Raw genomic sequence first — 23006 nt, 5'->3', positions numbered from 1 at the left:
ACTAAATACTGATTTCCTAAAACAACATTTGCCCAGAGTAACTAGAGATTCCCAACCTGAAGGATGCTGTACAGGAATTTAAAAAATGAAAATTTCCTTATCTCAATGCCAATATCTGAGCAATCCACTTAGTACTGTAAAATATATTTTACTCTCTAATCAAGAGAATACACTCTTATGGGCTACAAAGGATATACCTGTGGAAGTAGTGGAAGGTGGTGTAGAGCTGAAGTGAAATGTCGTTGCTGTTGTGGGTGATGTTGAGACTAGACATTCATGGATAAACCTTTGAAGCGTTCCATTGGGACCACAGATTGCAACAATACACCATCCTGTTCCATCTGTAGTGTTGTAGATCACATCATTGTAGTTGTATTTCTGCCCCTCATAAATACAGATGCATTCTGTAGATCAAAACAAGATGTTATTCCTTGCTATCTGAAACACAGAGTACCTTAAATGTGTCTTATTTATATAGAAACAACTTCATCAACATACCATGTTCATCATATCTGCATTTTTTGCCATGAATTGTGCATTCGCTGAAAAAGAAAAGGAGATTATGAATGTGGACATATTGGTTCGTGACATAACTTTTTTGTTTCAATTTTCCTTCTATCAATCCTTTGCTATTCATTGTGTGTTTAAATGTAAAATAACCCTAGATATTCAGTTTTGCCATACAAAATCAGGCTAGGTATCTTCACATACTTCTCTGGCAAGAAAGGTAGCTCTTCCTTGAGCCAGCATATAAAACATGCAGCATCTCTACCAGTGCTTTTGGGAACAAGGCAAAAGATGTGAGATGGGTGATTTAAAATATTCTTATCCCATCGATAAGTCTACTTATTTTTTGGAAGGGCAGGTGCAGTCAATGTATCATTTACATTTCAAAGGATATATACAACAGATCACTACCACAGATGTTGAGGTAATTAGACTTCCAAAACATGCAAGAATAAGTCTGGTTTTAAGGGCAATTTATCTATTATCTGTTAAGAACTGGATCTTGATGTATTTATTTACAGGGAATAAGGGCATCTATACACTGAACAAACTGAAATATAGATTTGCATTTAATGGGTTAGGTTTAGTGCTGCTAGACACAGACAATATAAATATAGGTACATTTCTGCATTTTAAAATGTGTTAAGACTTTAATGAAAAAATAAGGTTTGCTTCTTCTCAGAAATACAGCATAGCTCAAGAACTATTGGAATTTATCCAAAGGCTGTGTTACTTAATAATGTAATGAATCATTTGCATTAGAATTTAGTATTTAATGCTGTTAACTTTGCCTAGATGATGTAGGCAAAGGCGTCTATGAAGTGCAAAACCTGCCACAGAAGTTGGTTTAGCTCCAATGGGCTTTGACTTAAGATTTTTGCTATTCAAATTGTACTGCTTACCATATTTAAGTGTAGCTACTTTAAAGGTTTCTTAAGACAACTGCTTCACAATTGGTTTTGCTAACTCTGTACTTAAGGCTTACAGAAGGCTTAGCAGCACTTGCCATCAGCAATGCATGAGAATACATGCTGACAGTTGCAACTATGCAAGTACCAGTGCAATAACAGAAACAAGCTCAAAACAATGTAGATGAGTTGGCTGCTAACTTGTAATGTAGTTTAGGTATATCTTATTAAAAATTCTCAGACTATTCCCTAACTAAAATTATTTCAGTTTGTTTTCACTTCATTTAATAATAATGATAATAACTTCAAAGTACTTTAATAAATATACAAAATAAGTAGCAAATTAATCTCTTGATGATAAAATGCTTCACCATGTTATCATTTAATTTCCTGTGAAGGGAAGAAAATGAGTCATTGTTCATCAGCCTCTGACTCGCCTAGCTGCCATTGGTAAACAACAAATTTACTGTGTGATGAATTATGTTCCATACTTTTAAACTCAATTTTTAAAAATTTCCTAATCCTACCATGATTCACAGTTCTGCTTTGAAGGCATCTCCATTCCTGGTTTGTAATTTTTTCCATCTTCATAACAACCACAATTAGAAACACAAGTCATGGTTTCTTCATCAAAATAGGGCTTATTCTTTGGACATTGTGGATAGCAGCCTGAAATAAAAAGAGAGTCAAGTTGACACTAGGCCTTTCATAAGTATAAATAACTCTACACTCATATCTGCTTCTCCCAAAATGCCCCATATGGGAAGTGGAATTTCAGACCCTCTTACTGCTATTCCTTTGATTGCACATTACGCTTTGGAGCATTTTGTCCTCATCTTCACTCCAAACAAGTACATAATCCATTAGGGAATACAATACGAATTAGAAAATTTCTTCTTATAATTTCTAGTGCAAACATGTCATACACTAATATAAATTTTGTTCATCATACTGCATCATAATCTTTCAAGTAGGAAGAGATATGCATATTATGTTTACCTTCCAAACCCCTCATCTCATGAAGGCATTTTCCACTTGGATTATTGCAGGTCTTCATACAAGGTGCTCCACATGGCTTGTAGTGCCACTCACATTCCCCTTGTGGATTGTAGTAATCACAGAACAGAGCTAGAAGAAAAAATGTCAGAAAAATATCTTTGATGTTTTAGCTCTATACTGTTTCAGTTTTGCTAGGTAAAAATCCAATGGGATCAGCATAATCACATGGGTAATGAACAATATATTTTGCAAACACCATACAATTGTTCCATTTCTAAAACCTTTTGACACCAATAAATATATTCATCGTAAAACAGCATTGCATATTAAACATGAAAAATCAGTTGATTAAATCACTGATCTTAGCTAGCATGCACTAATATTTATTTATATGGAGCCTCATGTAGACAGGTGGCAGTGTAATAAAATATATTTTACTGGCTGTGTATCATGATTGTCAATTTAATTAGACACTAATCACACTGCTTGTAAAGTTATTACCTGTGGTTTCATTTTACTAAGATAGATCGTCTTCCAGTGATTTACCCAACTGCTTTGTTGGGGTTTTTTTGGTGTTTTTTTGGGTTTTGTTTGTTTGTTTTTTAAGCATACAGCTGTGCCTCTTAGAAATACAATTTTATCCTTCCTTTCTTGTTCTACTTTGCTTCCTTTTTTTCCTTCTGTTTTCTTTCCCTCTGAACCCCTTAAAGTAGTGGGTTGAAACTCACGACAAATGGATGGGGTTCTCCATGATATGCAGATGTCCATCTCATTACATGCTTGAGCATAGGCAGCTACTGCTGTGCAGAAGCATTCACAGTCTCCTCCAGTGTCGCAGGCACAAGCATCATCCACACATGCTTGGTAATACTCATTTGGTTCAACCTGATGGAGAAAACATTTAAGTTTTCATGCCCTTGTCCTCTTTGCACTGTCCTAAAATAGCTGAATAAGATATGTGAAACTCATAGGTCTGTATGTGAGAAAGCTAAGAAAGGAAGAAATCATGAAAATGCTTTGAAAAAAATCAAGAGGAAAATGTAGAGTAAAGCTATTGCTAGTAAGCTGTAAAATTGTTTGATGTTGAAGATACAGTTGCAAAATACTGGTAATTACTACAAGCTAACACAGAGTCATACATATTGGGTGGCTGATATTTATGTTAGTAGAAAATGATGCCATTAGAAAATAAACATATCTTAAGATTTATCTATTGTTGTTCCTTCTACTAAGAAGAAACAAACAAAACCAACCAACCAAAACTATCAATTTCTTTAGTGTACTTGTTCAAGACAAAAGCTGAGAAAATGAAGGTGAAAATATTTCTATATAGTCTCTCTATGCAGGAACTTGGTCTAACTTCACTTTGTCAAGCATGACAAAGTATTTTAGAGTATTTTTTAATCTGTCTCACAAAAAATGCTGTAATCATTTTGTCAAGAACTTAAGACTAAATTTTTTGTCATACCTGTGAGTGACACTTTGCAAACACTTCACTGGTAATGATGCTGCATTGCTTCTGTGCCCAGGCTTTCCTGTATGGGTTTGCAGTGCATGGATCCTGTGTACGATTGGCATTTGGGCAACTAGAAGACACTTTCCAGCTATTGGCAAACTCCAGTACATTTCCTACCACAGACTGACTGCGAGTAGTGAAGTCATTATTTCCATTGCCATCATAGTTTCCACAAAGTCCACAGACATGTCCCTGCATCAGGATAAGCAAACAAAATGACAAAGATCAGTAAAGTACAATTTCTTAGTATCCGTGAGTAACAGACCTCAGGATGAAACTTATGTAACCATCTTAAATAAGATTATTTATGCCTCTTTAGTATTGTGTTGGACAATGTTCGTAAAACTCTTTTCATGAGGAGATGTCTCAAAACTGTTTTTAGGAAGAAGGAATACAGGGATAGGAAGCAGAGTAGACTGATGGTACTAATCTATTTAGTTTTAGCTGATCCTGAATATATCTCTTCAGTGAGGATTTTTCATGAAGAAAGCTACTGATAAAGTTGCTGTTATGCCATTGCTGAATAATGTAATTTAAGGAAAACACATAGTACACAATTTAAGTCAACAGAACAAGGATAATAATATGCAATTTCTGCTCTTTTGGTTACAGTCTTCTGGTTTAAAGCCTAAATTTCCACCCTCTTTGAGAGGTAATATGAATGTTTCAGAATTCATTTTATTCATGTTTTCACTTTTAAAGTATACCTGAAAGCTGGGACTAAGTTTGATGAATATACTGGTTTTCTTGTCCCACATGAGTATCAGACCAACAGTAGTGTCAACTACCAGGTAGATGCCCATGGAACGGATTTGGAATGGCATTTTTCCTCCAGGTGTCCTCTGGATGACATCAGAGTGTCCATCACTGAGTACTAGCTCATAGTTCTAAGACAGGACAAGAAAAAGTTAGCAGCCAATCTAAACAGTCACCTATTTTGTATAGTTCTGTATGTTGACAGTAATTTACTGAAATAATATTATCATGAAAAGGATCCTATTCAACAACCTCACATTAAGAAATTTCTCTGTAGATGTCCCTCCTTTGCTTTCTAGAGCAGAGAGCAAAACAGTCTAGTGACATTTTCATTGTCTCAGAGGCCACTTCTTCTATGCAGTCTATCTGGGACACCTTGTTCCATCCTTCTGGCTTAAAGAAGTACTTACACCCAGGAAAACTTTAATAGACTTAGAGCAGGTAGTTCCCGTAGTGCCACATGGAATGTTCTCAGTGATGACACTGAAGGTTCCCTGATTCATAGCTTGTTGACCACAGTAGTTCTGAAACGGGAATGATATTCACTATTAACTATGTTACATGTTTATAAGTAAAATGCAGGGGACTTAGAGCAAAAATCTGGGCAGGGCTCTGTTACCTGGACCAGAACATATTCACAGTCTCCTTCAAAATCAAAGCGTTTGCCATCAAAGGTGGTATAATGCCCATCTCCATAAACAGAACATGTTTCCAGGCAGGGTTCCTCAGAGCATTGCCATTTTCTGTTTCTGCATGTGCTACCCAAGACAAAAAGCACTCCAAATGTAAAAACTAGACACACACACAATATAAATATAGGTACATTTCTGCATTTTAAAATGCGTTAAGACTTTAATGAAAAAATAAGGTTTGCTTCTTCTCAAAAATGCAGCATAGCTCAAGAACTATTGGAATTTATCCAAAGGCTGTGTTACTTAATGTAATGAATCATTAGAAAACACCTTTCCAAATCCTGTTGGAACTATTGAAATGGAAGGATTTCCTTGGAAGAAAAAAAGATTTTTTGACTTGAATGAATATGACAACATCAAAACCATGGTGTTTTTCTGACCACTTGCAATTTCTGGGCTGTGCCATTGAGAAAAATAGAGCTTGCTTTTTAGGTACTAGGTGGATTGTTTCATGTAGGATTCTTTCCTAGAAATCTTGATACCACTAGAGTGAAATGATGTTATTTGCCAAGAGCTTAAACTGTCCCATTTTAGATGCTCCAAAATATTATTTTTCAATATGCTCTTACCAGGTGTTACAGCCAACTCTGATTGATTCTCCTGGACTGTAGGAATTCCCATTGTGAATACATGGACAGTCTTCTGGAGCTATACAGCCACCTTTGCCATCCAACACTTGATCATGAGGGCATACACAGCCAGAGACACAGTGAGTTTTGTACTGTAAGGACCATAAAGAAAACGTGTCGTGAAACATTTCCCTGCTGGAAGAGTCCAGCTGCAGCTTGTAATTGTAAAAGAGATCCTGATTAATATGCTTTCAACTAGGTATAAAGAAATCTATACTTACACATTCCATATCTAGAGTCTGACAGCTCTTCTGGCATCCTGCTCCTACCACATTTGCAGTGGCATTGCCACAGTCAACATAAACCATGGGAGGCATACAGACTGAAAGAGAGAAAAGCCATGAGAAATTTGAGATCAACCATGCACTTGTATCTTTGTGATTCCTTAAGGCAGACTGAAGAAAAAGAAACGGAAATAACTCCTTTGTGAGTTATGTGTACCTTAATGTGATTCATTTAGCAAGAAAGAGAAACCGAATATTGTTTTGATCTCGTATTCACCTGGTTTTTGTGCTTGTGCTTGAACTACTCAATAAAACTAGTTTTTAGCTAGCTTCATGAAACACTTCCTTTCAGAAAAACAGAACAAAACAAGATAACAAAGATCTTGGTTTACTTGTTTGGTTTTGGTTTTTTTTTTCCTGTTTGGTTGCTTTGGGTTTTTTTGCTTTTACTTTTTAATTAAAATGTGAAGCATTTTCCCCTCACATTCAGTGAGGTGACCAAGTATCCTTTTACCCTGCATAACCCAGGGAGTTCTAACTTGTTTCAGCCACTTGAAAGGTATGACAGTGTTTCTTTATATTTTAATAATATCCTCTACGTTACAGAAGTCCTCAGTTAATTTTGTTGGTTGATTTCAGACTTGTACAGTTTGCAGCATTATAATAAGAGAAGAAAGAACTGAAAAGGCTGAAGATGGAAAGGAAGAGTTAAAGAAAATCTTAAGTGATATTTTACCTGGTTCAGGCTTCTCTCCAATGCAGCTCAGCTTTCCATAGGCACAAGTGCTATAAAACAAAGGAATAGATATTTAACTTTTTCTTGTTAAGTTTCAGCCTATTTCCTAATGAACTTAAAATTATGAAAAATTACTGTGTGATAAAACAAATAAAATGTGTCCTTTGTCAAATAGTTTATACATTTCAAAAATATTTTATATTTGAGAAGAACAAAATAAAAGTAGATTCTATATAAATAAACATTTGCTCTGTCTATTTGCCTGGTTTAAAACTGTCCTTCAGAATAGTTCTGATTCCCATCATAATGGGAATAATCTGTAATGGGATTATCAGGCATCTTTCACCATGGAACAGTCATGGCTAAGAAGAGTATGTGTGGAGGCAGAGGAAGAAGGGAGGCAGAGAGAAAGGTACAGGGTAGGAATTCAGCTGTTAACAAAGGCTGACCCACCACAGGACTGTTGAATGCCTGTAATTGTTTATGTACAATCTTCCAAACATGGGTAGCCCTAAGAATTTTTAAAGAAGCTGTGATTTTTTAATTGAAATTTTTAGGTACAGAAATTAATTTGATTACATTTCATAACAACTATATAGCTTCATGACTTCCTATAGCCAATCTCTTTTCTTTTTTTTTTACAAGTCTCTTACCAGATAACGCCATTATCATGAACAACTTCTCCAGAAGACAGAGGCATTCCTTTGTAATAACAAGGACAGCTGGAAGCAGGCACACATTTGCCACTCTCATCCATGTAGGTTCCATTTACGCAGGTGCAGCCATCAACTGGGACAAACTTGATACTGCATGTGACATCAGGCTCACTCAGAGACCGGCAGGTGGGTTGACAGGAATCGACATTGTAGGTGTACTTCAAAGACTTTGGACACAAGGTGGTGTATTTTGCTTGAGAGTAAAAAGGTGAGTTACATTTGTAGGTCATTCAAGAATCAATATAGGTATAAAGCATTTGAGATAAAGTATATATGATAAGCATGGCATTGTATGTACATGTACTTTACTGATATCCACAGTAGTGTAATTTTTTTTGTACTGCTAGAGCAAAATTTTCCCCTATAAATGTGTCACAAAGACAAATGTTTTGTCCAAGTTAAAAAAAGAACAAAGTTCAGTTATATTAAGGCATAGTGTGTTTTTTTCCTCATTGCTATTTTTGTACTTTTTGTCAAAGTAAATTGAGAAACACCCTACTTATTTTATTCCTATTGCAAGGGTATTGCTCTCCAGGTTATTTCTGATGGTTCTGAGCAAGTAAACTAACAAAGCCTCTTTTTAATATTTCTCCCTGTTTGTTGTTTGTCTTTTATGGTGCTCCTTTCCTCCTCAGCTTCTTGAAAGTCAATGCTATACTTAAACTCCAGTTTAACACAATTTACTGTGGGAGTCCCTGAGAGGTGCTGTGTGGGGCCTTCCAGGTGATCATGTTCAAAAGACAAAGGGATGTAAAACTTACTGCAGGCTTTGCTCCTCCATCCATTGAGGAGAACTCCTTTAGCAGCACAGGCTCTGACATAGCTGGAAAGGGCAGCACACATGCAGTCCTCACTCTTCTCACAGTTACACGTGTCAAACATACAGTTCTAGGAACAGAGGATGACATGTGAACATCAGATTGTCATGTAAAGCCATGGCACTCTGCATTTTTTTTTAAGAGCATTATGTTCATTAGAGGTTTAAGTGAGTGTAATCCACACGTGTAAGTAAATATATGCCTGGTTTTCATTAAGCTCTTTCAAAAAAGATTATTTGTGTGAAGAAAGAGTAATTAGAGGTTCACTATTTTGAAGTATTTTCTTCTTTTTCTTCCTTTTTTTATTTTTTCAGGTGTTAGCAGTTTTCTAACTGCTTCCAATTTGTTGTCACTGTGCTATATATATATTTAGAGTAAGTGGAGGTTATGTGATACCACCCAGCTTTTGGAGCTCATGCTTAAGAGCCTGGGCTCTCTGCAGCAGAGGAACAAAGAAAACAAGAAGTTATTTGATGTGTTTCTATGCAGGGCAGGGATACTACAATATTGTAATTCCAGATGATGTTTATTGAACAATCTTACAGATTTCCAGTAACAGGAAGATTTTGTAAAGTACCCAGGGACTCTGTTACAGGGCTTCACCACCCTGAATTCCTGGAACATTTACATTCACATCTTATCTAAATCTCATTGCTGCTTTTTACACACATTTCTTGCCTTGTCCTTGCATATATGCAAAAGCCTTCTGGGAGAACTTCAGAGGAATTAAAGTGCCAGTTAAGATTCTCACTAAAGCTTTAATTATATCTCTCAGAAGGGACAATTTTTATCCTTTGACAGGGAACCCAAAACTTAAATTAAACTTCTAACTTAGTCTTTAGGTTTGTTCCTAAAAATAGATGTAGGAGGAATACACCTGTAAGTTTATCCTCCAGGGAGTGGAAAGAAAGATAGCTTTACAAAGGAGCAAATTTCTTGGCTTGTAAAGGACTATTATGAATGCGTCTCCTCACAATTGGCAAGGTATTCTCTCAGGTGTTAGTATCAGAAATCTGAGTCTTTTTCTCCTAAATGGGGTAGAGTTAGAGCCAAATACCTTCTGGTAAACTTCTGGATTCACTGTTGAGTGACATTCAGCAAAAGGTCCCATGGTATCAGAGAGCAGTCCACACCAGTGCTGAGCATACTGGTCTGTGAATTGAAAACATGGTAAGGATTTCTAGGGCACTTCATTTTTCAAAACTCTTGTCTCTACGTAATTATATGTCCTCCAGGGAAATTGCAGAGGCCTAACTTTACAGTATAATTAAGCTCTGCATTTGCTGAAGCACACAGTCTTTCACTTCCTCTAGGCCAAAATATGAACTCATCATAAACTGAATATTCTCTAATTCACGATAATTGTCATGGAATAAACTAAGGTATCCTTAACTGGATTTTAAAAAAGAAGGTTCACACTGTAAATTAAAACTATGCTAGCTCATCTCAGAAAACAGAAGATTAGCTTATGAATACTCAAGAATTATGTATTTTGTTGGCTGAAATGGAGCTTGAATGCTTTGAATCTCTGAACTGTAAGCCTGGTTCTTAGTTTAACAGTGGCAGGGCCACAAGTATCAGTGGGGCTATGCACAGCTTTTTTTTCCTGTATGACAATCAGTCCTTTCCAGGGATGAATCCCTAATATGCCATATGGTTCCAGTTTTCCCTAAGTAAGTTGACTTGCTGTCTTGATGCAAAGGAATATATCTAAAGATGCCAAATATTTTGCTAGTTGTTATTTATTAATTGAAGACTTCTAGTATCAACTGAGAAAAATTGTGTGTGTGCAAATAGTTCTGTTCTTTCAGCTAAGTGCTTGTTGGTTGATCAGCTCATTCCTTCTTTGCATCTTAAAGGAGAATAGAAGAGGTTGCTGAGCTTACCATTTTGTATGCTGACAGTACAGGGGTCCTCAAAGGTATTTTTGGCATCAGGACAATCAGCCCGAGTTTTCCAAGTATTGCCAAAGGCAGCTGAAGTGCCCTCTATCACACCACTGGTGGTTTTGAAATCATCTGTCTGTACATCATTGAAGTTTCCACAGAGACCTAGAAGGAAGCAGATGGTCTGTGCAAGTCTCCTACAGGATGACAGGTACTGGTGAAGGCAGTTGTTATGACAAGGTTACTTACCACAGGTCTGCCCTTTATGTGATGGGTCTAAGTCTATAAAAACTTGCATTGAAGGCACGAGTTGAACCTGTAGCTGAAGACCAAATGTTGTTTGCAGAATTATGAAGAAAGATGAAGGCCTAAAGATGGTGACATTTGCTAGGGATATAAGAACAAAATAGTTACAATTTCATTCAAGATGAGCAATTGAATTAATTGTTCATTATAGGAACAATATAGTAGAGTAATTCTACAGCTGTATTTGATATGATCCTAATTTCTGAAGAACTGGAGGGAAAAAGATCCTTATAGGATTTCAAATCCAGCACCAAAACAATCTAACTAAACACCTAAGCAACAAATGTGTACTAAACCTCCACTTTCTGTCAGGTGTTTTAAAATGAGGGAAGAACACACACTTCTGTTATTATTTAAGAGGTTGCCTTTGATGAAAATGCTATAGCACTATTTAATTAAAGACTCCAGCCTGGACCTATTCTGTCCTTTCATGGTTTACTTTGTGTTCAGGTGCAGTAGTGTTTGAGAAGAACTGGCATGTGAGAAGCTTCAGTGATGAGTGCGCTTTGAGAAAAAGGACAGGGAGAACACAGGGAATTAAATTACTTGAGATATTGGAGTCCAGTGGCATGTCAGAATTTTTCTTTCCTCTCTTATGGCAATGTTTGGATCTGAAAGCATGCAATAACACTATTTGCTTGAACTAATTAGATATTGCTAAATTTAAACCATGATTTGCTAGAATTATTAGTGTTGAATAGGCAAACCCTATTACATAAAAATGGGGGATGGTGCTCTATGGCAGTACTCTGGATTTGCTGCAGTATAAGCAGAGGTAGAATTTGGCTTTAGTTTAACTCATGTAATAACATCTTAAAGTAAAAATGAGAAACAGTAGTTCTTCAAAGGAACTTACCTGCTGAGAATGGTAACTGTGTGTAGATCATATTCACAAATACACTCCCAGAAGGCTGGATCACAATGTTCTGTCCACAAGAAAAGACAATTATTATCAAGCAGATAAGAGAAAACATTTGGAAAGTATTTTAATCTAATACTGTTCAAGATAAAGGTAAAGAAAATGGAGGGAGACTATGATGATGTTTTGATTCCTGTACTATTTCTTTAATCTTTATTACTGTGTTCCACTGACTGTCCAAGAAAGCAAAAACCAGACATTATCTAAATAACAGAAAGTTACTAAGATCTTGTCTTCTAATGCACTTACTTTATTCTTAATTTTTCTTCTAATAATGTTCAAATGAGATAAAACAAAAAGTCAGTGCAGATTTCTTGTCTGTGCTGTTATGTGTTCTTTGCCTTGTCTATTAATCTTAGAGAAAATCCCTGCAGAATGCCAGGTGTGTACGTTTGCTGCTCACCGTTTGTCCTCCGTTTAGGCTGATGGCTACACCCTTGAGGCATGTCTCAGTGTCAGTCAGGCCACACTTGTGGATATCCCCCAACACTGTGAATTCATTGCTGTCACAGAGCTTGAAGAAGAAAACAAAAGATATTGTTAAAAGGATTTGCTATATTGAAATATTGTTATCTCAAAAAGGTTCACATTCAAATGGAATTCCTAGCAAAGTTAGTCTTTTAAAAATACTGTTTATTTACTTTCTTCTGCTCTTATGGTCTAACATATATGTCTAGAGTCACCAAGTAAGCTGGCATTCATGCAGTCTGCACACTGGAAGCTATACATTGCTTCTGGCATTCAGGGGCAAGTAAGACACATTAATCTGAACATTAAAATTTCCTCATGCTTTAGTAAGACTAGTTCCTAATGTGTAGGTAATACTTGTTTAATATGCTAGAGCAGAAGGAAGTGTGCCTTTCTTGCCCACTGGTTTTGAAGATTACTAGGGAGAGGAAAGATTGTTTCCAGTGTCTTCTGCACTGAATAGATTATTCAAGACCCTGGTGATCTGACATTCTTTTAACAGGTAAGAAATATGCATTTAAATATCCTCTCATAGGAGAAAATTAAACTAAAATTATTATTCAGGAAGTTACTGCATAAAGGTTCAGATTTTGACTTGGTTCTGATTTTCAGAGGACTATGTTCTGTGAGCCATCTTCAAAGTGTGCCTAACAGCCAAAACCCAACAGGGAAAGACTCAGAAGGCTGTGGTTCTGAACATGTCTTATTGCTTTTTTGGCATAATGAAGACTAAATTGAAGACAGCTGAGATGCAGAATTGCAGACATCTGGAAATTCAATATTAAATTCTGGGCTTTTTGAAATTTTGTGTACAAATTAAGGGTTTTTCCTCTACCTCCAGAGACCCTGAGAATCTAATTTTACATGTTGATGCCAAAAAGAGGAGTTTAATGTTTAAGTCTGACCTATGCTGCCATTGAGGATCAAGGCTGTGCTTGTGAGTATTATCCAAAAGTTTTACTGATTTAGTCTAATCTATTTCTAAGTTCTCATTCTAATTCATTTCTAAGGTTTTATGCTTCTTTTCTTGGTAACATTCAGATTGATCTTGTCAAGAACAGATTTTATTTAATATTAAGTCTTTATGAAAATAGTTTACCTTAGTCATCCAGTAAAAATAAACAATGAATATACCTAGGGTTATGAAATCTAACAAAAACTCAGTGCAATTCCTAAACAATGATCAAAGAACTCAAAACTACTACAATATTATTTAGTAGAACCCTAACAGAAAAATCCATTTAGGGATGTTAATGCTCTAACCATGTTAGCCCTCAATCCATATCAACCCTCTGAGGTTCAGAAAATTGATGTGATTGCCAGTAGTTTTCATCAAACAATATTATATATAATAAAAACATTTTTCTTTAGCAAGGATTGTGACTCATTTTTACCTTGGTTAGGACATAACTACAGTCTCCAAAGAAGGAATAGTATTTCTCATCAAATGTTGAAATGTGGGAACCTCCTTCAATACTGCAAGTCCCGGGGCACGACTGAGTGACACAAGACCATTCACCTCCAATACAGGTACTGAAATGAAGGAGGCATTCAATAACATTGGGTAATGCAAGCATAAATGAAATAAAATGACAATGAGGGCAGATGATGCCTCAGTTTTCCTCTTGAAGCACTGATTATACTGCCAAAGAGATCAGTATTGCTTTGAAATCTCAGAATAATATGGGGCAGGCACATTTATATTACTGATATTTCTTTATATATATTGCTGTTCATTTCCAGTCTTTGGACAGAATTCAGTCCGTGTGAACCTATCATCCATGTTAAATATGTTAAGTATTTCTTGGAAAATAAATAAATAATTAGAAAGGTACATTTGCATACACTTATGCATTAATACTTCAGCAATTACAGGGATATTAAAAATATCCCTATATATTTGTCAAACATGCCTCTCAAATGTGACATCCCACTCTAAATGCAACATGCCCCTGAATGTCATGTCCTCCATAGTATTTATATGAGCATCTTAGCATTACACTGTAGTACTTCAAAGGATGTAACACTAATTCACATCTTTAAACACCTCTGGTATTTGACTTTGATTATCTTCCCTCATTTGTAGGTCTTGAAATTGAAGCACCTATTGAAAAACTCAGTTTTCTTGTAAGTGTGAAGGGAAAATAGACATGAAAGTATCCTCTAAAGCAGAGTAATCAAGGAACTTCAATCAGTAAATAGTTCCACATTTGCTTTTTAAGGGAAAATTAGTAAATATTCAGCTGATGCACAAAAAAACCCAACCCAACTCAAAAGGTGAGAAAATATATTACCATGATCTGCATTTAGATGCGAAGGAGGCTCCAGGAGCGTAAGTTTCACCTTCATAGGTACAGTGGCATTCTCCACGGGGAATGCAGCCAGCACCATTAACATCATCAAATACCATTCCTAGGAAAAGAAAGGGTCTATTAGTTACTCTGTGCACTGCAGAACCTGCCTTTGAACACGTATCTAGCAGATGCCTGAGACTGTCCCATTTCTTCTGTACTTTAAAATAATAGGATACAAGCTATGTAGAGATTGAAGTGCTATATTCCATTGAAGTCTATCTAAAAATCTTTGCATGATCAAAAGGGATCTCTAGGAAAATACCTTTCTGCTATGGACTTCATTAGAATGGAATTAGGATTAAAAATATTAGGTAATGAGGTGGAATAGATGAACCATTTGTAAGACTGCCCAGGGACATATCTGTCCAGTAAATATTTCTATGCCCAGAGACCAGAGATTGCCTTAGAGATGCTCTCTCTCTATATATGTATATCTATATAAAGCACATTTGTTGTTTAAAAGGAGGCATATTTAGTAATTTGAATAGAAATAGTGCATTCAGGGAAGAAATGTAGCTATTACTTCAATGATAATAACACTGATGATGTGATGGGAAAGATCCAGAATACAAAAGTTGTTAAATGTGTACAGGTAAGTATTCTAGGGGGTTTGGCTATGAGAAAAGGGCAGGAAATGAGCTTGCCTGGAGCACAGACGCAGCCATCTGTACAGTGATCCTCACAAAGTGCAGATCGTTCCGGGTTGCTGCACGTGTCAGAGCAGGGAGAACCACACTCATGGTATTGCATGTTGAACGGACACGATTTAGCTAAAAGCAGAAAGAGTATTATAAAGCTGACTTTTTGTTTGAAAGGTTGAGAAAACAGTATTTGCAATTTAGGTTGTTTTGTGTCAAGATATAATGGGGTATCCTGATGTTTCAGTGGAGGCTGAAACATTCTGGATTTTCTGATTTATATTGAAAACCCTTTGTAAGGCAAAATCCCTAAACTTCCATATTTCTAGTGTCTTGCATATGATCAGGCTAAAATGGATTTCACGATAATTGCATGCACTTTTAAATGACTTCTTCAGGAAAAACCCTCACATATTTGAAGTTTGCTAGATGTGGGTAATAAGCACAGGTGGAGGCCCCTTCCCGAGATACTCACGGCACAGTTCTGAGGTTCTCCAGTTCAGGGGCTGTCCACCTGCATGAGCACACTGCCGGGAGTACTCAGCAAAGGTGTTGCACATGCAGAAGTCAGCCATAGAGCTGTCACAGTGGCATAGGTCTTGTATGCAAGTGTCAATGTAGTCCTGAACATTCACAAGCATGTTACAACTCGTAAATGCTTTGCTGGTTAATACTGTCTCACAGATAGAGGCCTAGGAAGAAAAACAGAGAAGGTAAACAAAGTGTTAAGAAAATATGCAACTAATGATTTAAGGCACAGAGCAGAACAAATCAAAGATTGATCTGGTCCCAAAACCCATACAACAGTAGCCATAAGCAGATATGTAAAGAAAAATACAAAAATAGGGCAAAACCACATGGAGTGGTTAATCCTTTGATTAACTCTAGTAGCTTCCATATCCTTAGTTACTGTCACCTCAGGTGACTTCCTAAGCACTATGCAATTTCTTTATATTAAGACATCCTCAGTAATTTTCAGGAAAAATATGCAGTCTTCTCATAGGAGAATGCAAATTTTTGGCATTCACTTTAGCAAAGAATAAAATATGAAATTTAGAATATTTTTCTTTTGAGACCTACAGTTGAGTCATATTCATGCTCTATTTTTTCCCCCCCTCCTAAAAATTTTCCCCAAAGACAGAGCATGTATTTCACACTGAGAAAAATTTTGAGAGAGAGGTTCTTACAAATTCTCTTGAGCAGTTCATCAGAGAAGTAGGAGGAACAGGATCATCACACTGTTCTGTGGGTCCATCCATCTTCTGCCTATTACCAAACTGTATGGCAGTCAGTTTTGTCTCTGTAAAAATCAGTTCAAATATTAGAACAATGCTTACCAAATTTTGCATGGAGGTATTTTCTTTTGTGACACAACCTGCTACGATGTGAACAGTGATTACCAAACAATATCACTATAATATGAAAGGTAAAAGATGATGAATGAGGTATATAAAGAACTGGATCCTAGCTATTGAAAACAAGTACAAATTTTTATGTGGCAGGTCTTAAAACATCTAACAGGGATGGAAGCATTCTAATACATCTCAAAGCCCTGACTTTGAACAACTGACATCATAGGAACACATGAAGAAGTATCCCTAGCTTCGCAGTTAGTACAACCCACAACCTATACTACAGCATATTGTAAGAAGGAAAACCAGGCACCAACACTTAATAATGCTTTTAATGACTTACTCCCTGAAATAAATTCATTGCTGACTGGAATTCCGTTGAAGTCCCCACAAAGTCCACAAGTTTGATTGGCGTATTTCTTATCTAGTTCCACCTAAGAAAAATGAGGAAGGAGGTTTATAGAAATGGTAGTCTTGATAGTTAGGAGCACAGCCTATACCAGTATTACTTGTGTACTCAAAATTTGAGATATGGTCACTGTGCAGACTGTGTTGTGTGATAACAAGGTAGGCACCACTGGAATAGTCAGTGATGACTAAGAAAAGCTCACTCATCCTAGCCCTGGGTTTGCTAGACCTGGAATCTGAGGAGTGCTTCACTGTGAGGTAGGAACATTATAATTCGGCATCTATTGATTCTGAACTGAGTTTGGTGGGGGGAAAAAGGGAAACTGGGAGAAGACTGGAAGACAGAACAATTCACTAAAAACGGACACAAATCCAAAAGTAACTAATGCCTGCCTGGCAGTAACACTGCAAAGGTGTAAACAGACTATTTATACAGATTTTTTGCTGTGTTTTGGATGTTTTCTTACCAGGAGGGCATCATGTCCATTCCAAAGGAAGGTCAGTCCCAACTTGGCAGAAACTTTCAAATAGTTGTTACTTCTCTCTATCAAGACTCCCATATGGCTGTAGGGCATCTGGACCCTGGGGAAAGATCACCATAAGTCAGCAGGGGTAGGGACAGAATATCCATTGGATGTCCGCAATGAGATCCTTTCTCATTCTCTTTGAGAATTTTCAACATGTATCTGTGAGGAAATTAGAGCAATAACTACTACAGACAACACCGGTTTGTAGCATTTTGTCCATTTCCTATGCAATTGCCTCTCATCATGCAAACAGATCGGCCTTGCTTTTCCTGTAGCCCCTTTTGGCTTTCTCCATTAAGGGCGTTCTGCTGCGTAAAATATTAGCATATATCTATGGCTGTAAAAGTGCTGGGAGGCTCTGTTTTGCAGGCAGTGTGCTTCAGGATATTGCTGTGTGCTCCTTGAAGCATTTGATAATAAAGGGATGGACTCCAGGCTTTCTGTGACATGAGTGCCATTCAGGAAGCTGTACCCAATAAAACTTTTAGACTAACTCACTGTACATAGCTGCCATAACAGACAGCTCACTGTGGGATAGCTGCCAAATATTTACCTGGCCTTTTGGGCAGGTTTTACACCCTATGCCAAAGCCAGTGCTACAACTGCTACATAGATAGCAAGTTTCCAGAACAGATAATTTAAAATTAATTCAGGTACGAGCTGCAGTCACTGCTTTACCACACACTGTTCAGTGCAAGGACAAAAGCTATCAAAAACTCCTCTCAGGGATTCTGCTGTGGTAAAATTAATAGAAAGCAGTAACTTCAAGGGTCTAAAAACCTAACACTTTTACTGAATGCAGCTTATAGACTTAATTGCACACATACATACACTATTGTAGCAGTGGGACAGCATATTGGATATAGCTCATCTGAACAAAACAGACACAGGGATAATCTGCAGAAGTGGCAGGTAGCTCGCTGTCAAGCCCTCCTTTTTTTTTTTTGCTATTACTTCAGGAAGGACCTGAGTCCCCCCACTGCTTGGGAGCAATGTGAGATCAGATGAGGGAAAGGGATGCTTGCTCAAAGAGCCCACTGGGAACAAGGCAGGAACATACAATTTGTTGTCGAGCCGGACAGAGCCGCGGGTCAGTTCGATCACTACTCCTTCGAGCTTCATGATGACATGAGTGATCACAGTAGCATTTTCCACCATTGCACGCCTAATCTGGATGTTGAAGTCCTCGTAGGAAGACTTGCAGTTGGATGCAAAGATGTAATTGCAGACCCCAGGGAAGTAAAAGATGTCCCCATCAAAGGTCTTGAAGTGGAAGTTACCCCATGTGCTGCACACACGGCCATTGTGAAAGGGGTTGCCAGCTGTGGATTCAAAATAAGCAGTAAGTTTCCGGTAATTTTTTGTAACACCCCCCCCCCCCCTTTTGATGCTTTATCTCTCCTGCTTCTTTCACTAGCCTCTGTCCAAATAGCCCGTCTTCTTTTTTCTATTTTGTCAAACTTTTTTCCCCACATTATTTATTTATTGAGTTCAGTTGCTTTTTGTGTTTAATCAGTTTTGCATAGGAATATAGGGCCTCAGATCAAAAGAGACCTCCTGGCTCACTAGAACCAGTGCTCTAGTTCTGATGACTTCCATATCCTATTGTCTTGGGATGATTTTATGCTGTATATCCCCTATCGCCTGTAATTTTTGGACATTCCTCCAAATTTGTCTCAAACCAGGACACCTATAAATCCTTTCCTAAATGTATGAAGTCCTAAAGTCTCACCATAAAACCATTTTAAAGCTTGTTTAAAACTAGCTGATACTCCTGCTTGGGAAGGCCACTCATACCCACAATCTGAATGGCTGGAAGACTTTTGCCAACATCTTCCAAAACATGTTCCTGTCCCATGTATGCCTGGTTGTTCATGTGCCAAAATTACACTTCATCTTGAAGGGGTTCCACCTTCCCTGCTCCTCCTCCCACCCATTACAGAAATCTCTTCTTTCTTTTCAGTCTTCCTTTCCTTACAAGCAGACTCTTCAATCTCCCTGATTTTCTTCCCAGTCCCTTTCCATGTCTTCCACACTTACACTCACCCTGCTTGAATTGTACCCTATTGCCTAGATAAGGTGTCTTGACAGTTTTCAGCACACTAGTATTTTCCTCTCTTTATGGAAATATATATAACACTGGAGAAAAACATGTACAATAGGTATGCATGTATAAATAAATGTATTAAAAATTTTTTTACAGCTGCATCATAGAACAATGGGTCAAAAGCACTGGATTCACATTTAGATTATCCACGCTACCTGATGAATTAATTTCTGTTAATTTTTTGGTTTATGATGCTAAAGGATCTTACACAATTTATTGATTTTTTCAGTCACTCCATGCTCTGTGTCATTAACAAGAGCACAGGTATCTGAGCCATGACATTTGGTTAACTTACCCTTTACTTTCAGTGTGTTTTGAAAAGGTGGAATGATAGTTACTCCTTGGGATTTGAAAGCTGGTAGAAAATAGAAAGAAGAAAAAATGACTAGGTTTAATCTTTTTTGAAGTCCTAAAACATGGACAGAGATTGCCTCATCTTTTTAGTGATTAATATTTCCTACTAAAGGTTACACTCTAGGGGAAAGTTTCCACAAGGTTTTATTGGTGGTTTTTACACAATGCTTTGTGTTCTGTCTTTCTATCAATTTCACTAACAGCTACATTGCAAAGGCTGTAGTACTTTCTTCCATTGTTTGTTCAAGACTCCCATCTGATGCTGGTCCTGATGTTCTAAACTCAAAAGCAGCAGTATGGTCCTCAGAGCACTGTATTTTAATAGTGATTGCAACAGCTATTTTAAAATAGTTTGGGGCACATATTTTGCAGGGCAGACTTAACGATCAATTATTTCAGCCTGTCATCATTAATATACCAGTCAGCTTTGGATCCTTCCAACCTTATTTTACTCTGTACAGTTATGTGTCATGCATGATCTTGTAGTACTTAATTCTTCTAATGTTTAAGGTACTTAAACCTTATTTACTCTCTTGTGAGTGATGCAGTCATCTTGACACAGTGTAAAAAAAATGTGCCTTTTATTACCTGCTATCAAGTACCTTGGTGATACATATGTAAACACACACCTCTTCTGAAAATACACTTTTAGATATAAGTTATGTACCTTTCGTGAAGTAAAAGATTAGATAGCTGTATCATATTAGTAGAGCAGATCCACTGGGCCAGATATCAGAGGTAGTTCTCAAGCTTAGAACAGTCAGACTGGCTGAGAACTGTATATATTGTACAGAGAACTTCTCTTTTAATGTGTGTGGTATATTTTAACTAGGAATAAAAATAACCTAGTGATCTTACTATTTATCACCTTTATTTGGAACAAAACCTCAGCAAGAGATCAGCATAAAAATACTTACGTTTTTGTCGCTGCAGGAGAGATGGAGAAACATACTCTGACTTTGTTGGTTGTTCACCACCCTGGGCTTGAACTGCATCAAGAAGAGTAGTAAAGGAAATGTGAATGTCTAATTTTCTTGAGTTCTCTCATAATTTCTCAATTATATATGTTTAAACACACAACACTCAGTATATCAAAAATCAGCGAATATATGTTTATGTATAGGAGGTCAGAAATGCAGGACCTGTGCTACATGCAACCATGATGGCCAAACACCACTCCTTCAGCCTTTTCCTTTTTTGTTTTTTAATTTTTTGGGTAATAAATTACTGCAGAGAAGCCATCAAAAACACACCTGTGGTGATTTGAGCAGGTCCTTATTCTGTCACAGTATACCCCTGTATTCTCTTAGAAGCTTTTCAAACAAAGGACCTAAATTTCTTAGGTTTTGTGATCACTCTTTGCTTTAAGCATCAGTAAAACCTTTTTTTCTAGCTAGATGGCTTTAAAATAGGTCCCTTTTGTACAGGAAGAATTCACTTTCAGGGTCAGAGGACTGATCTTTGTCAAAGCCAAAGTTACTCTGCACTTTACAGTTTCAAACACTCTTTGTAATAAGCCACAGAAGGAAAATAAATGCAAAAGCCACACCACACAGAAGAAAATAGGTCTTTCCAATAGACACATTTGTGCCTGTTGTTTTTGCCCCAAAGCAAGTAACCATTTTTCATCCCATTCCACTGCAGCATCAGGATAGGAACACATACATTATCTGCAGGGGCCAGAGGGGCTTTCAGTGCACTACTTAGTGAGAGTTCATCAGAGGGCAGGTTAAGGTGAAGACTATTCTGGCCAGAGAAAACTGCAAGGGCAAGTTCACCCCTTGCTGCACCCCACGAGGGCAGTCCATGAGCAGGACCACTAGAGGGGCTAAGGCTGAAAGCAGAGCTGTAGGGAGCTCTACAAGTCCCCTCCTGCGGAAAGGGCTGCAGCTGGAGTTAGAAGGATGTGTATCCACTTTTAAGGTAGGAACCATTCAGTGCTTCTGGGCTCCTTCACTGCCCATCCTCAGAGAGCTTTTTGCTTCTCTCTCCATGCACTGTGTGGCTCCACTCTGTCTCATGCCTTATGCATTGCAGATCCCTGCTGCCATTGCATGTGGTAATGCTACAGCTAGTCCTGTCACGGGCTATTCTTTGACACTACCACTTCTTAATATAAGTTACTATGAACTACCTAGGAGTAGGAAAAATATGAAACCATACAATAGGATCTGCACTTGAGATCAAAATGCATTTAAAAGTAACATTGTTGTTACCTTAAACTTCAAGGGAAATTATCAGGTGAAAAAAAGAGTAATAATAAAAAAAAAAATTAAAGAGATTTCCATCCGTGACTATTAAATGTCCACAGAATATTTACAGTGGTTGCATTTGTTTTCAGCCCATCGAAAACAACCCTGTGTGCTAAGCTTTTATGCAACCTCATAAGCAAGAGTAAATGAGTTTTTTAAATCTATTGTCTGATGGTTTTCAAGCAAAACCCTCCCTTTTTGAAATATTCTATCATCCGATGATAGACAGTGTCTTTAATAATGCATGCAGACCTACTCCTCCACTGACTTGTTCCCTTCTAGAGGTACCTTTGCACTTCTTGGTTTGTACATTTAGAAATGCTATACCACCTTGAAATGGATATTTAAAGCTAAATGCAAATGTTGAGGCATTTTTGTAGAAATGTAAGTTCTGAGGGAGCTCCACTCAATGCAGTGGAGCTGTTCCAGATTTCAAGTGGAGAAAAAAAAGATGACAGTTTCAAAAGAGTTAATTTCCTCTTCTTAGGAACAAAAGTATTTTAAGCAGAAAATAAAAACTTGCATGAAGGTAACAGGTTCATTAACTTCACAAAGCCAAGAAAAAAAAGTTTCAAACTCCAAAGCAAGTTATAAATTCTTTAAAACAGTAAAAATACCAAGCAAGTGAATCTTCCTACCTTTGATCTGTATGAAGACCAGGGCTAGTATTGATATCCATAGTGGTATTTGTGTCCCACCACCTTCACCCATCTTCTGGAAGTCCGGTAAAAACTACCGAACAACCTACCTCTGAGGAAATACCTGTCTGCTCCCAAGTCTTATATACTGAGAGAGCAGATTTTTGGCTCGGTTCCCAGATTGTTTCACAAGGCTCTTAAAAGGTGGGGCTTCAGACATTTTCGTTTTCCTTTGCAGGTGCAGAGGTAAATAGAGGATGCTCTGACTTTCCCTCAGGTGTTTACACTCTAGGAGG

At 37.3% G+C, this 23006-nt stretch overlaps 1 protein-coding gene across 1 annotated transcript in view; it reads right to left on the bottom strand.

Annotated features, from left to right (window-relative positions):
• The window catches only part of LOC125327906 (mucin-5AC-like), a 51279-nt gene extending 28479 nt beyond the window's left edge, over positions 1-22800 (bottom strand). The window contains exons 1-30 of the mRNA XM_048307962.1: positions 22711-22800; positions 20738-20809; positions 19762-19821; positions 18420-18681; positions 17300-17414; positions 16768-16858; positions 16260-16372; positions 15548-15764; positions 15079-15204; positions 14375-14492; positions 13475-13613; positions 12016-12126; positions 11550-11619; positions 10637-10774; positions 10388-10552; positions 9559-9653; positions 8445-8571; positions 7621-7876; positions 6968-7017; positions 6229-6329; positions 5948-6099; positions 5306-5444; positions 5097-5210; positions 4638-4817; positions 3883-4122; positions 3143-3299; positions 2415-2543; positions 1943-2084; positions 499-542; positions 198-404 (exon numbers count right to left, since the gene is read on the bottom strand). Of these exons, the coding sequence (XP_048163919.1) occupies positions 198-404; positions 499-542; positions 1943-2084; positions 2415-2543; positions 3143-3299; positions 3883-4122; positions 4638-4817; positions 5097-5210; positions 5306-5444; positions 5948-6099; positions 6229-6329; positions 6968-7017; positions 7621-7876; positions 8445-8571; positions 9559-9653; positions 10388-10552; positions 10637-10774; positions 11550-11619; positions 12016-12126; positions 13475-13613; positions 14375-14492; positions 15079-15204; positions 15548-15764; positions 16260-16372; positions 16768-16858; positions 17300-17414; positions 18420-18681; positions 19762-19821; positions 20738-20809; positions 22711-22783 (4003 nt within the window). The 5' untranslated portion in view covers positions 22784-22800. The remainder of the gene's footprint in view (positions 1-197; positions 405-498; positions 543-1942; positions 2085-2414; positions 2544-3142; positions 3300-3882; positions 4123-4637; positions 4818-5096; positions 5211-5305; positions 5445-5947; positions 6100-6228; positions 6330-6967; positions 7018-7620; positions 7877-8444; positions 8572-9558; positions 9654-10387; positions 10553-10636; positions 10775-11549; positions 11620-12015; positions 12127-13474; positions 13614-14374; positions 14493-15078; positions 15205-15547; positions 15765-16259; positions 16373-16767; positions 16859-17299; positions 17415-18419; positions 18682-19761; positions 19822-20737; positions 20810-22710) is intronic.
• Between the last annotated feature and the right edge of the window lie 206 nt (positions 22801-23006).

This window comes from Corvus hawaiiensis, chromosome 6 (assembly GCF_020740725.1).
Source record: "Corvus hawaiiensis isolate bCorHaw1 chromosome 6, bCorHaw1.pri.cur, whole genome shotgun sequence".
NCBI classification, from domain to species: domain Eukaryota; kingdom Metazoa; phylum Chordata; class Aves; order Passeriformes; family Corvidae; genus Corvus; species Corvus hawaiiensis.
Note: the sequence above shows the minus strand (reverse complement) of the source record. Positions and strands in the feature narration are given on the sequence as shown.